General features: G+C 41.1%; 1 protein-coding gene across 5 annotated transcripts in view; it reads left to right on the top strand.

Moving 5' to 3' along the window:
• The window catches only part of KDM1A (lysine demethylase 1A), a 44,982-nt gene extending 31,788 nt beyond the window's left edge, over positions 1 to 13,194 (top strand). For 4 of the 5 annotated variants that reach the window (XM_054223336.1, XM_054223333.1, XM_054223334.1 and 1 more), the window contains 8 exons: positions 249 to 322; positions 1,026 to 1,137; positions 1,529 to 1,661; positions 2,387 to 2,574; positions 3,022 to 3,136; positions 7,612 to 7,739; positions 11,254 to 11,400; positions 12,523 to 13,194. In XM_054223336.1, the coding sequence (XP_054079311.1) occupies positions 249 to 322; positions 1,026 to 1,137; positions 1,529 to 1,661; positions 2,387 to 2,574; positions 3,022 to 3,136; positions 7,612 to 7,739; positions 11,254 to 11,400; positions 12,523 to 12,708 (1,083 nt within the window). In that variant the 3' untranslated portion in view covers positions 12,709 to 13,194. The other variant, XM_054223337.1, reaches the window with a different exon arrangement.
• The last annotated feature ends 573 nt before the right edge of the window (positions 13,195 to 13,767 follow it).

Genomic DNA, 13,767 nt, shown 5'->3' with positions numbered 1-13,767 from the left:
TCCTGAAATATTAGCATAGTAATCTTTTCTGTAGTATGGCATAGACGTCTGTATATCTGAACAGCAGAAGGGCAAAATATGCTGGATTGTATGTTTAAAAAAAAAAAAATGAACTTGATTTAGATTCTACTAAAGCAATGAATCTTCCACTGATTTATCCGGAGATTAGATCTAGTCTGATGCTACATGATGTCTTTTAGTCCTTTTACACATAAACTGATTTTAATGTTAGCTTTTAATCTTACTAGGAGTATGATGAATTGGCGGAAACACAAGGAAAGCTGGAAGAGAAGTTACAAGAACTTGAAGCCAATCCACCAAGGTAAAAATACAAACTATAAAAATAACTACTCGGGATAGCAGGGTTTTTACTGCTTTTCACTGAGTTTCAAAAATGCTATGGTGTGCTTTCTTTTAATTATGGTGACTCAAGGGGTTGGGAAGGTACAAACATGAAGTTTGAGCTCCCTCAGCTTTAGAACTCATCTTTAAAACTCCCCTCGTTTTTAGAGGTGACTGGGACAAAAAAGGTGGTTCTTAGCTAGGGTGGATTTCAGTCGAAATCCCTGCTGTAAGCCAGTGACTGATCCCGGGAAGCCTTTGAGATTTGAAATTCCTGTCAATAACGAGAGCATACCAATCTTGCTTATTTGGGCAGAGTATTATTATTTTGTGCTCTGTGTGATCATACTAGGTTTTTATTTGTCGTCTTAATACATTCTACTTAAGCCACTATTTACGTAATATTTTATTTCTAAAGTTTCTAGCTTCACTTAGAGTATTTTACACGAACCCTACTTTGAAAATGTGAATTTGCTAGTTTTTGACAGTCAGCTTTCAGAAGGAGGTCCAAATGTTTGAAACAGGATTTGCTTGTGTTCTTTTTTTCATTTTTTTATTTCTCCACTAAGGAGAGACTCAAACAAAAAAGATGGTGAATAAATTTTCAAAAGCAATGCATTTGCAACATCCTGCTCTAGCAAACTAAATGTCTCTGTATTATGTTTGTGTTTTTTTTTTTCTAGTGATGTTTATCTGTCATCAAGAGACAGGCAAATACTCGATTGGCATTTTGCAAACCTAGAATTTGCTAATGCGACGCCCCTGTCTACGCTTTCTCTGAAGCACTGGGACCAGGTAGCCAATCAATGTATTCATTCAGCAGTACACCAAAAACTTAAGCTATATTTATGTCATTCTCATGGAAGCTTCTCTGTGTTAACAGTTTCTAAACACTTAAGTCCTGTCTGCTTTTATGCAGATACTGAGCTCTGACGTGATTCTTACTTGCTGATGAAGTTCCAGACAGCTTTTTGTTAGTGCCAAAACAATCTCTAATGAAACTGTACACGGAAAGTTCCTATGCTTATTACTTGACTAGTAAACAGAAAGGATTTTGAATTTATTCAACTGACTCTTCGAAAAAGTTTTTGAAAAAATGTTACCATTGTGTAGAGTTGCAGATTATTTTCTACTGAATTATGTGATTTCATTATAAATGCATGCTTTTTATGCGTCTTCATTTTAGGATGATGACTTTGAATTCACAGGCAGTCACTTGACTGTGAGGAATGGATATTCCTGTGTGCCTGTAGCCTTGGCAGAAGGCTTGGATATTAAATTAAACACAGCAGTTCGACAGGTTCGCTATACAGCATCAGGTAAATGAAACCACCTCCTCTGGAACACTGCTCTGAGGGATTTTGATCACAGAAATTAGATTTCAGTGCTCCTGGAGGCAGATGTGAAGACTGATCTTGTACTAACCATCCCATTATATGTTTTGGGTTAGATAAAAAGCCACTTCTCTCATTGCAATTAATTGTGCAAGAAGCTGTTAGATATTAATAAATCTTGAAATTTTTTTGCTTATTTCTGTGGCTGATTTGATGCCATCCTTTTCAGTTGTATTTACTGGCTCACAAGTTCACATTCATTCTCCCATTTCTTTACTTCATTGATTGAAGTGTTTGAAATAAGAGGTCTTGGACTGCTTAAGACTTGGTGCCACATGATCTGATATTAGAAGTATAAATGAATGGACTCAAATGGCAGGAATATATCTTCTAGTTGTTCTTTTGGGATTTGGGAGGCTGTCAACTGGGAGAGCAACTCGGTGAGAGACTCTCTCTCTACTTGCTATTTATTTATGCCTGTATTGAAATACCATTTATGGCCTAGATGAACGTTTAGGTTTGCCCCAGTATGGCCACGTTCAGATGCTGTGTAAATTGTGCTTTCTGGAATTGAGCTATGTGGCAAGGAGCATTCACTGGCCTACCAGTTAAGTAATTGTTAATGTAAAGCTGTCTCCGTAAACTAAATTTTTTCTGAAGCGGGTATGTTTTTATGGTAGTTCATTTCATTTTTTCTCTCCCCTTTCCAGGCTGTGAAGTGATAGCCGTAAATACCCGATCTACTAGCCAGACTTTCATTTACAAATGTGATGCTGTGCTGTGTACTCTTCCCTTGGGAGTACTGAAACAGCAGCCTCCAGCAGTACAGTTTGTGCCACCTCTTCCTGAGTGGAAAACTTCTGCAGTGCAGCGTATGGGATTTGGCAACCTTAACAAGGTGACTTGGTCATGGAGGGAACTGGAGCAGACTGGGGGTTGCAATAGGTAGAATCTGAAACGTGCATGGAATATGTATGGTGGACGAGAGAAAGAATGTTTTTTCCACTGCCGTTTTGCTACATTTTGATGCTGAAAATTATCTGAAGAACTGTAAGAATCTCTTCTCCGTTTCCCGCACAATTTTTAAATAGTTAAATTGCAGAAGTAGCTTGACTCAGGATGTCTGCTATAGCTTGTTAACCAGCAAATTTGTAAACTGTGAGAGCATCCTAAGCTATGGAAGGCAGTGCAGGTGTACGTTTTATGTTTTACGTATATGCAGTATATATTCACCAGATTTTCCTTTCTTGACCTTTCCAGTAATAAACATCAATGAGTGTAATTGTCTTTATTTTATTTTCTTTCTGTGCGCTCTTCCTAACTCTTTGATTCTTTTTGTTTCTAGGTTGTGTTGTGTTTTGACCGTGTCTTCTGGGATCCGAGTGTCAATTTGTTTGGTCACGTTGGCAGCACTACTGCAAGCAGAGGAGAACTTTTCTTGTTTTGGAACCTGTACAAAGGTAGCTGTGGTGCATGTCTACTTTTGCCAGTGTCTTATTTGTGTAGTTTCAGATCTAGAAAAGAGCACTTTTTACGGTGCTGTTGGTGTTCACATGTGGATATGATAAGAAGATAGTATTTGTAGGAAGACAAATGGAAGCAGAGAACACCACTGACTTGCAAACAGTTCTGAAGTAAATTAGGGCAGAACACGGACAAGTATGGGTTTACTAATGCTGAATGCCAGGCTACGTCTGTTAAGTTGCATTCCTACCTATCTACTGTAACACTTGGGTTTTTATAGGCCACTTCATTGTCTTGCACCTTGGTGAAGTTGTCCTGTGACTTAGTGTTATCTTGGTTGCTTCTATTAAGCATCTATGTAATTGCCACTGGTATTCTGAAAGACTTAACTTCTTTGATTTTTATTGTGCTGTATCAAGAAAAAAACCCAAAAGCGTAACCTAACATGTTTATTAAGTATTTCAGAAATACAGTAAATAATGTGTATTCTGTTTGCTGGAGAGCAGTGTTGTCTTAATTAAGTATCTACTTTGTCAGGAGGAGGTATTTAGTTCTCCAAGAACAGGGTGATTTGTCTCTGCAGCATCTGTGAATTAAAAGCCATTTCTTAGTTCATAAGTCTCTTTGACATTGAGTTTCTCTCTGGCCGCGTGGAACACTGAGCTCTTCCCCTCCTTTGCTAAGATTCTCATGCAGATGGGACTGGCATCCAATATAGTTCTGGTTTTGAAAACCTCAGCTTCCTGGATGTTTTTCAAGCTGAACTGCCAGTTTGAAGCCAGACTTCTTTGATGGGGCTGTGTGTCCGATCTGGGATGATGGGATAACTGTAGATGAGCCCCTTTCATTTGTGACCTCAAGTCCTTTCTGGTACAGGTGACTTTGCAAACTTAAGTGTCTAGGAACCAACCAAGATTTTTTTTTAATTTTGTTTTTCCCCTTCAGATGTAAGGGGAAATACTGACTTGTGTATTCTCGTATGTGCTTGAGTTGCAGAACTCAATGCTTGCAGGTTACCCTGCCTCGGTTTCTCAGGGCGGTGCAGCGCAGCCTTTACAGAGTGTTGAACACTCGGATTTCAGCGGAGCAGACTAGAGATTGTGTGATAGTTCCGTTCCTCTTGCTGAGCGTTCCTCTTCCAGCTTGGTGAGCTGCAGGCCCACCCAGATGGTTACGATGCAGCGTGCCCAGGAGGAAAGGCAAGCTGCGGTGTCTCCAGTTTATTGAATGGGTGACCTTGGTTCCTGTTCTGAGCAGCAAAGCGGCTATGACTGTAGGCAGTGGGTCTCAGACTGACAGGTGATTTTTGAACTCCTCTTTAGAAATGGGTTAAGTAGGCAAAAGGCACGGCTCTGCCTGTTTCTACACCTGGACTTTGCCATTAGTAGTTTTGTTTCATCTGCAGCTAGTGTCTGCCACAAGAGGTTGTCAGAAGATGCTTTCAGTAAACGTACTGGGTTTGTTCATTGCCATTTACCATACTAGCAGCAAAGGTGTATGTACGGTGAGCATATGAAGTGAGTTATTTTTCTTGCAGATGATGGTTTTAAAGTACCAGTGGGTTTTCTTCCACTCTCATGGGCAGGCCAGGTTTTTCTTTTAACTGGATAAATTTGCTGCACAAGGAAGGTGCCTTTCTGGAGTATTTAATTCTTAAAATGTTTGATAATAACTGACTGGAGAAATACAAGTAATGAGACTTGGATAACAAGGTTGTTTGTGTATCTGCTTTCGTGGCTTTACGATGTCTCTATTACATACTTACCAAGTAGTGTTGAGGTTTTGGTTTGGGTGGAAAGACCATCATATCACATACAAAGGTTTTGCTGCTAGATGCAAAACCTTCCTTCTCATGAAAATAGGCAGAGCACATAAAAATAAAACAGAAATGCAGTAAAATTCTATGCTAAAGCACAAGTCAGGTAGCTGAAATAAAAAAAAATCAGTTACCATTTCTCATGGGTAGTTAGGTGGCAGGCAGCGTGATTACACTGTGAAATATTAAAGTAGACCAGTTGAACTTGTGAAGCTGTTGCTTCCTTTTGTCATATTAGGCATTTCTGTAGCCATAGCATTTTGGGCAGAGGCTATTTAAACTGAACAGATTGGAAAACTTATTTATTAATCCAGAAACCAAAAACTGTAAGTATCACAACACATGCTGTATTAGCTCTGTGGAAGTTCTTTAAAGGTCTTGTGTTGGCAGAGACCAGCTGGTCTCTGGGAAGTGTTTAAAGAGAGGTGGGTGAACGGAGATGGAAAGGCTGCATGTGTTCGAACTGCTGCTGGGTGACCTGTTGTAGCTCAGACAGGAATCCTGCAGTGGTTTAAGTCTAGTTCTGCTGAGAAAACCTGAAGCCTCAGGAATGCTATGCATGTCGTGGAGCAGTTGGCCTGGGCTGTTGGTGCTGTTGCATTGTTATTGTGGCCACACAGACACACTTCAAGATGCTGAGAATCAGCATAGGGTAGAGGAACTCCCGGCAGAAACACTCAGTGTTTTCTAGAAGTCCAGTGACATTTCAGTGTCTGTTTTCTTGCCTGGCTCTTCTGGTTTTCCTAAAGATGGGGTGAAAAAGATAGGAAGCCCTTTCTCTGTCACAGTGTGGTTACGCGCCGATCTCTGGCTAAACCACATTCTCTGCTCGCTGTTTGGTGTCAGGGCTCAGTGAACGTCACTGTCTCAAGGAGGGAAGTTTCTGTGGAGCAGTGGCACATGGTCATCATGCAAGAAGCTTTTCTGAGCAGCGCTTTGGTGTTTGCGTAGTGACTGTTCTGCTCCAGCCTTCTGGCTTTCTGTTACAGTTCTGAATTAATCCAGGTGACTGAACAGCAGCATTTCAAGGTCTGGATAAATGCTTACAAAACAGGGTCTCATGGCTGGAAAGGCAAGATTTCCATAAAAATATGTTGGGGTTGTCTGAATACAAGTTTCCATGAGCAAATTCACTGGAAGCTGTATTTTGAATATGTAGTTGTTCCATCAAGAAAAATATGTTGACTGAATAATTGCTGAAAAGTTCAGAGATCTCATTGTGTCAATTATGGCAAACTGGGGAGAACTTTGCAGCTGAAATGACAAAAAAAAACCCCACCCAATGCCTATGGATCATATGAAACCAGGTTTTTTTGTTCTTTTATGCTGTTGTTTGAAAGACTAGGCTTGATCTTTCAGAAAATGGAGTCTAACTAGAGGAACAATCCTGTATCTCTTTTCACTAATAAACTGGATCTAGTGACAGAGGTCCTGCGTATTGAAGTGTCGTTAATTGTGTCTTGAGTAGTGTAATTATCTTCGTAGAAGTAACAGCATTACTGGTCTAATTTCTTCAGAATTTCAAAGACTTTTGTTTTTAACCGTAATATATTACTGGGTCTTCCGGTCGCAAGTGAACTTCAGCCGGTTTTCTTTAAAGAGCAGTAACTTGATGGGAATGTATACCAGGAGATCTCTGTATGTATGTACCAGGATATAAGGAATTCATTCATTTTGGAAACCTGTACAAAAGCTAAAGCCAAATTTTTAACAAGGACTTTATTTCTCATTTCCGTAGGCTTGACGTATGTTTCTAGCTGCAGTATTTCCTTTGCTAAATTTAGGAGTTCATAAATATCTCCAGCAAGAGAAAGATCAGCCGAGAGTTTTCATTAAGTAACTGTGCTCGAGTTTGAGTCGCTTCTTGTAAATGCATGTTTCTTGCCATTGGGTTATTTTGGTAGCTCTTCATACTTAGCTAAGATTTTCCTTGAATTTGTGACTACCAAAAACGTGTGCTTAGTCTTACCATAGGTAGTCAGATGTCAAGTGACTCATCTATTTGTATATCCTATAATCACATGAACGCTCTTCACCACGGCATCACATGGGCAGCTGAGTTATTTCATATCTGGGCATTTGACTTATGAATTCTTCTCAGAATTGCTGCTTTTCTGGATATTGTTCTCCTGTTCAAAGTTTCCACTCCATTGGGATTATTTAATGCGAATGTGCATTGGTAATGAAGAAATCTAGGTACTTTGTGTGAGTGAAGTACTTATGTAGGTAACTTAACTGCTGCGCTGATGTTAATCATACCTAAATTAGAGTGTTTGGAAGGTATTGAGTTCCCTTAAATGTAGCGCAGATGACTGTTAAGTCCCAGGGGAAACTATGTCAAACAAGTGATGTCTGCACTAAAGAAAACCTTTCCTCTCTTCTCCGTGATCTGCTTCCTAATGTGTGTATTTAATTTTAAATATATAAGTTCTGTTGATAATTCTAAATAGTACCATAGCATATATTAATTAATTTTCCTTTTGGTAATTTGACACGATGGTGGAAGGTTTAGGACTACTTTTCTTGGGTTTGTTTAGTTTTTAAACTCAAGACTTAGCTGCAGATCCATGCCTCTTCCAGTCCAACTTGTTTGATTAAAATGTTCGATTTCAATAACTCAGTTGTGTTTCTGTCTTCTCTCCCACCCTCCCCCAGCACCAATTTTGTTGGCCTTGGTAGCAGGAGAAGCAGCAGGGATCATGGAAAATATCAGCGATGACGTCATTGTTGGACGGTGCCTTGCCATCCTCAAAGGCATATTTGGTAGCAGCGCTGTGCCGCAGGTCAGTACAGCCAGCAACTTCGAGGCACTTCCCTGCGCCTCCGAGTGGCCTGCGATTCGCTGCAGCACGGAGCTGTGTGGTATCTGTACCGCCTCCGGGTGTTTGCGGGGTTTTGGGAGGAGGGGTTGTTGGTGGGTTTTGGTTGCTTTTAGCGTTGGGTGGGTTTTTTGGTTTTGGATATTTTTTTGTTTGTTTGTTTTGGGTTTGTGTGGGTTTTTGGGTTGGTTTTGGATTTTTTTAATTTGTTTTTGACCAGGTAAGACTCTGGCTTTTCCAGAGTGTCAAATACTTCAGTTTATTTCCTACCCTTTATGTTTCTGGGGCTACAGCAGGGCTGTCCACGGCTAGCGACAGCACTGCTTAGATGCTCTCTGCCATGTCCTGCACCTTCTCCAAAGTACAGTAAAGCTCTTTACCAGTGGAGTCCGCAAAGAGACTGGGGGAGGAAGGGAGTAAAGGCAGCCTTTCCTCTGGGTCAGTTCCCTGTGCAGCTGGCCAACGATTAGATTATTTAGGCACAAGAAGTGTTAAAGGTCAGTGAAGGGGGAGTTTAGAAAATACTTAAATATTACTCAAAAAAAAGAAGCTTGTGTACTTAGGGCATGGATTTGGAAAGTCTTATATCTGTTCAACCTACAGCGTGTGTGACTGACTTGAATATTTGGTCTGTTCTCCTGACAGGCAGTGTGGAAGCAGTTCTTACAAATGGCATTGGTTGTAAATAAATGGCTCTCCTCTACCAGGATTTCTATATAGTAAAGTAATACAAAAATACATGGTAACTTTAATATACCAGTCTTCTCTGAGCATGAGGCCAGGCATAAACTGGACGGTTTACTTGCTTGGTGTTTCACGTGAGGAATAGATTCACTTGGCTGTCTCTATTGTCGAGTAGTTGTAGAGCTCTTTTTGTACGTGGCTTTATCGTCCCCAGTATTTTACTGCTCTCCATATGACGGACGAATCCTCACAGCTGGCTGTAAGCATGGTTTTTTAGTTAAGGAGCGGATCTCGGGTTTTGGAAATGCTCAGTCAGTTGAATTTTACATCTCAGACTGGAGAATAGAAGAGAAGGAAACCCTAGGCTTGCTGTTCTGTTAAACCCACAGCTCCTTCTCTGAACTCTAAGATGACAATTTCACTTCCTAAAGAGAACTCTCTCTGAGAGGAGCTTTGAGACTCTTCTGTCTACAGGTGCTGTAGAAATCATGTAGCATGTAGACATCACTACAGAGCAAACCTAGAGCAAAGTGTTCTATTGCAGCTGCTCTCTAGTAGGGTTTTCAAGTGAAAAAACCCACACACTAGGAAATTGCAGAGTCTTGAGGAACATGGATTCTACTGTAGATAAACATCAAATTTAGAGAACTTATTTGAACGTCTAAAATATTTCAGTGCATCAACTGATAGTCTCCCATTGCAGAATTACTCCGTACCTGGTCAGTTGTTCAAAGGAGAAAACAGTTCTCGGTTGGGATAAGTGAGATCCCTAAGTGAGCCTGTTTTAGCGTGTTCACGGTTCAGGTGCTTATGTACCATGAGCACTTTAGTGGAGAGATTTGCTGGGGCTGTCCTCTGGGCAGCCGTTCCTCAGCCTGGATAAACTGCAGTCTTACCTGTTGTGTTGGATGAACAACTATATTTGAAGTGGAGCTTCCTGTGCAAGTGCAGTTCCTTAGATCTGCCAAAAGCAGGGAGGTAGAAAAGTAAAACGAAAGCAACACTTCATTGGACTGTGAGCCTTCCTCCTCGTTCCTGTGCTGCTGCTTCTTACTGCCTTATTTTCTCTTTCTGGTTTGGTTTTCATTTCCTGAAGATAGCTATAACCATTTCCCCCCCTGCTGTTCTTCAGCACGTGGAAACGTTTTCAGCCTTGCTGTGCAGCTAACCTCTGCAAGCTTCGTGTCCTCTGCAGAGTAGGGTTCCGTTTTGTACCACTCCCTTGTAGTACATGTTCTGTCCTCTAACCATCCTTCTCCCTGTTCACAGGGAATCCTAATTACAGCATTTCCTTATCAGGATGAAAACAACAGTTGACTCGTAACCGTTGTGGGCATGTGGGCACACGAACGCCACAGTTGCTGTTTGGGCTGGTGCACTCTCAGTACTGGGGAACCAGTAGTTTCGTATTCTGCTCTGCAGTAGTGTCGGGGTTAGCCATACCTTTAAAACCACCTCGGTGGAGGAAAATTTATATCTGGCTTTATTCCTGTACTGCAATGCTTCACATGATTACCGGAAAGAATTAAATCTATGAAATGTCTGAGAGTTTTCTTTGTCAGACAGACATGGGATAACATACAGCGCCATCACAGTGGTCTCCATCCAACAAGGAGGGAAATGTGAGGTTACTTTTTTCTCAAGAAGCAGTCAATATTTGAGGGCTGGCTCATCACTCAGTTTCTTACCTTTGGGATAAAAAAGTGATGAAAATTGTGGTGAAGAATTTTCTCAATGAAGTCATGAGACCACATTGGGAAATACGGTCTCCAGCCTCCGGTGACGTCTTGCACCTTGGAACGTGGCCCCAGTCCTCCGTGGCCTTTCCACAGACTCAGCAGAAGTCATCAAATACAGTCCAGCCTCAGAGAGATCATCTCAGATCTGTTGGTATTGGGGTCCAGGAGACTCCCCTTGCAACAGTGCGGTGCAGTGCCTGCTGGACTGGTTTCTGGATAACGCCCTCACTAGATAGAGCCTCTTTTTCTTCCTTTGTGGGAAGGTTTGGTCGAGTAGAAACAATCCCATGAAATATCTTTGTGCCCAAGGAGAGGAGACAAGGTTCCTGTCTTGATGTTTGCATTTTTATGGGGTTTGATTCCTGTTGAAACTCAGGTACGCATTTGGAGTCCTGGCTGTTTTAAGATCCACACTCATCACTTTTCAATATTACGTCTGCAAGGTGATGAAGATGTCCCGTTTTCTGTTGACTGCTGTTACGCCTTAGAGTGATAGTAGTTTGAGTCCTGGTGATGCTCTCACTGTTGCATCTTTCAGTGGAATATCTTTAATCGTGACCATTATCTTGGGAAACCAGGTGGCTTGGAGAAATACAGGTGTTTGTGCAGGTGCCCTTCATGCAGTTGTTTTCCCATATGAGTTACAGACCTTATATAGGCCTGTATCGAAGTCAAATCAGAAGTATTCCAATGAGCTGTGGCTGAAAGGAAGTAAAGGAGTAGGAAGTGCGCATTGTCGTTATGTTGATAATAGGAGAAGAAATGCAAGCAGTACATAGCGTTCATGTAGAGCTGACTGCAAAGTCTTGAGTTCCAATGCAGAAGCTGTGTGCAGTAGGTTCTGGTGATATATTGGAAAGAATTAAGGTGTTTCCACCAAAGACAAGTTATTTACCTTAGTATGTGTTATCATGGAACATAAACTTGGAGTTCCACCATTAACGTTAGCCTAAGGACTTTGTGTCTTTTATTCTTGGCAGTTTGCATCTTTTGTATTTTGCACTAACTGTAGAACTTGCAGTGTGTCAACAACTGAAGTTACTGTCTTGTCCCAGCCTAAAGAGACTGTGGTGTCCCGCTGGCGTGCTGACCCATGGGCCCGGGGGTCATATTCCTATGTAGCAGCTGGATCTTCTGGAAATGACTATGATTTGATGGCTCAGCCAATTACTCCAGGGCCAGCCATTCCAGGTGCTCCTCAGGTGAGACATGTCTAAATTTATTTTTTCTTTTTTTTTAGAAAAAACTTCAAAACAGGATGTTTTTCCTAAGTAACTGTCTAAGCACAAGTTTAGATAACTTGCATCTTCTGAGGAATAATTAGAACCTGTGAAATTAGTTTTCCCTCCATGAATTCTGCCTTCTCAGGTTTGGTGTCACTTGTATACTAGAAAAAGCATTTTTGTTCAGAAAGTCAATTTGGTAATGTCTGAATATAGTCATTGTGTTTCATATTTTATATTTATATTGTCCATCACCTTATTTAAGTGAGTTGTAATGATTTGAAAGAGAGTGAAGGTCAGAGTGAGAGTAACAGGAGTCCAAAGTCTCTTCCAAATTGGGAGCGAACACCAAGAAGGCATAATTCATCTCCAGCTCACTTTTGAGAGGACGAAGTTTTGAAAGCAGTAGCCATTCAGAAGGTACTGGCAGAGAAGAATGTATGGCTTTGGCTTTATTTAGGTTCTTTTTCTAGTGATACAAATCATTAATAAACATAGCTATGGATAAAATGATTCTCTGCAGAATATAACGTATGAAAGTCTGTTTCTCTCCTTTTTATGATACTGTCAATAGTTGTTTTAGATCTCAGTTTAAAGAGAAACTGCTAATTTAAGTGAATTGCAGAAGTTTTTGTTTGTTTACTGCGTTGGAGTTCATGTCCCAGGATCAGAGACCATGGTTCATCTTAAACAGTTTGGCTGTAGAGTTGTAGATGAAACATTCAAATGCTTTTTTGGTATACAGCTGGGGATGTTAATCTCCCCGGCTTATCTGGTTCTGAAAGTATTGTTTTTCAAGTAGAGCTTTATTGTCTTTGTATCAAAGCAAAGATATTGGCAAATAATTGGAGAATATTTCCTCATATTACAGTTGGTACAAAGATGAAACCCTCCTATGAAATGAAAGGTGTATATAAAGATTTTCTTGGTAACTTGTAGGACAGGTCGAAATATTTTTAATATAGACTATTTTATATACCTTCATGTTAGTGGAGACTGGTGAGATCAGAGGACTTTTAACCTTCTTAAAGTGTCTGTTTGCTGCAGAATCCGAAAGAATGCGAACAAGCCTTAACAGTGTTCTTTCTCTGTTTCCCCCAGCCTATTCCTCGCCTGTTTTTTGCGGGAGAACATACAATTCGTAACTACCCTGCAACTGTTCATGGAGCTTTACTGAGTGGACTGAGAGAAGCCGGTCGCATTGCAGACCAATTTCTTGGGGCCATGTATACTTTGCCTCGCCAGCCTACACCTGGGGTCCCCCCACAACAAGCTGCCAGCATGTAAGAAAAGTAGAAGGTGTCAAAAGAGAGTGACAAGACCACAGTGCTGCTGTCGTGGACTCTTTGGGATGAAGATATTCATGTAGTCTGTAACAGTATCTGCTGAAAGGACTTAGCCATGACTTACTGTATAACACTTCCATTAGAACAGCCTTACAAAAACTTACCTAACCTTTGGCTTGGCATCCTTTTACAAAATCTGTTATACCTATTTGAAGCGTCACTGTACACAGAATCCTGTACTACCAAGCTGGTCAGGGACTTTTTTGACTGCTGTTACTTTTTGAAAGTCAAACTTACAGCCAGAGGGTTTTTAGGGTGTGTTTTTTTTTTCTACCTATACATGTATTTACAATTTGGTAATTGCATAAGGCCCTCTAGAAGCTGGTTGCTACAAATAGTAGCTTAGTGTAGAATTTATGTAAACTTCTTTGTCGGATGGGGTTTTTTATTGGTTTGTTTTGAAGATATTTTTTGTGGCATTTGAGAATTTGGTGCAAGTGTTTCCCTAGCAAATCACACCCCTCCAAAGTTGTCCATTGGCTGCTACAACATATGCAGCCTGCTTTAGAAAGAAAGCTGGTATTACAAAGAGTGTGCAAAGCACACAGTTTTATTAAATACTTTCAACAAAAGAAATAATCAGAATTGGATATTTGCAACTTAAAAACTCAAAAAAAAATTTGTTTCATAGAATCATAGGGTTGGAAGGGCCCTCTGGAGATCATCCAGTCCAACCCCCTGCCAGAGCAGGGTCACCCAGAGCAGGTGGCACAGGAACGCGCCCAGGCGGATTTGGAATGTCTCCAGAGACGGAGACTCCACCACCTCTCTGGGCAGCCTGTGACAGGGCTCTGCCACCCTCGCAGCAAAGAAGTTCCTCCTCATGTTTAGGTGGAACTTCCTATGGTCAAGTTTGTGCCCGTTGCCCCTTGTCCTGTCGCTGGGCACCACTGAGAAGAGCCTGGCCCCATCCTCCTGACACCCACCCTTTAGCTCTTGCTGAGCATTGATGAGATCCCCTCTCAGCCTGCTCTTCTCCAGCTGAACAGCCCCAGGGCTC

The sequence above is a fragment of the Rissa tridactyla genome, chromosome 18 (assembly GCF_028500815.1).
Source record: "Rissa tridactyla isolate bRisTri1 chromosome 18, bRisTri1.patW.cur.20221130, whole genome shotgun sequence".
NCBI lineage: Eukaryota > Metazoa > Chordata > Aves > Charadriiformes > Laridae > Rissa > Rissa tridactyla.
This window is presented reverse-complemented; position numbering and strand designations above follow the sequence as displayed.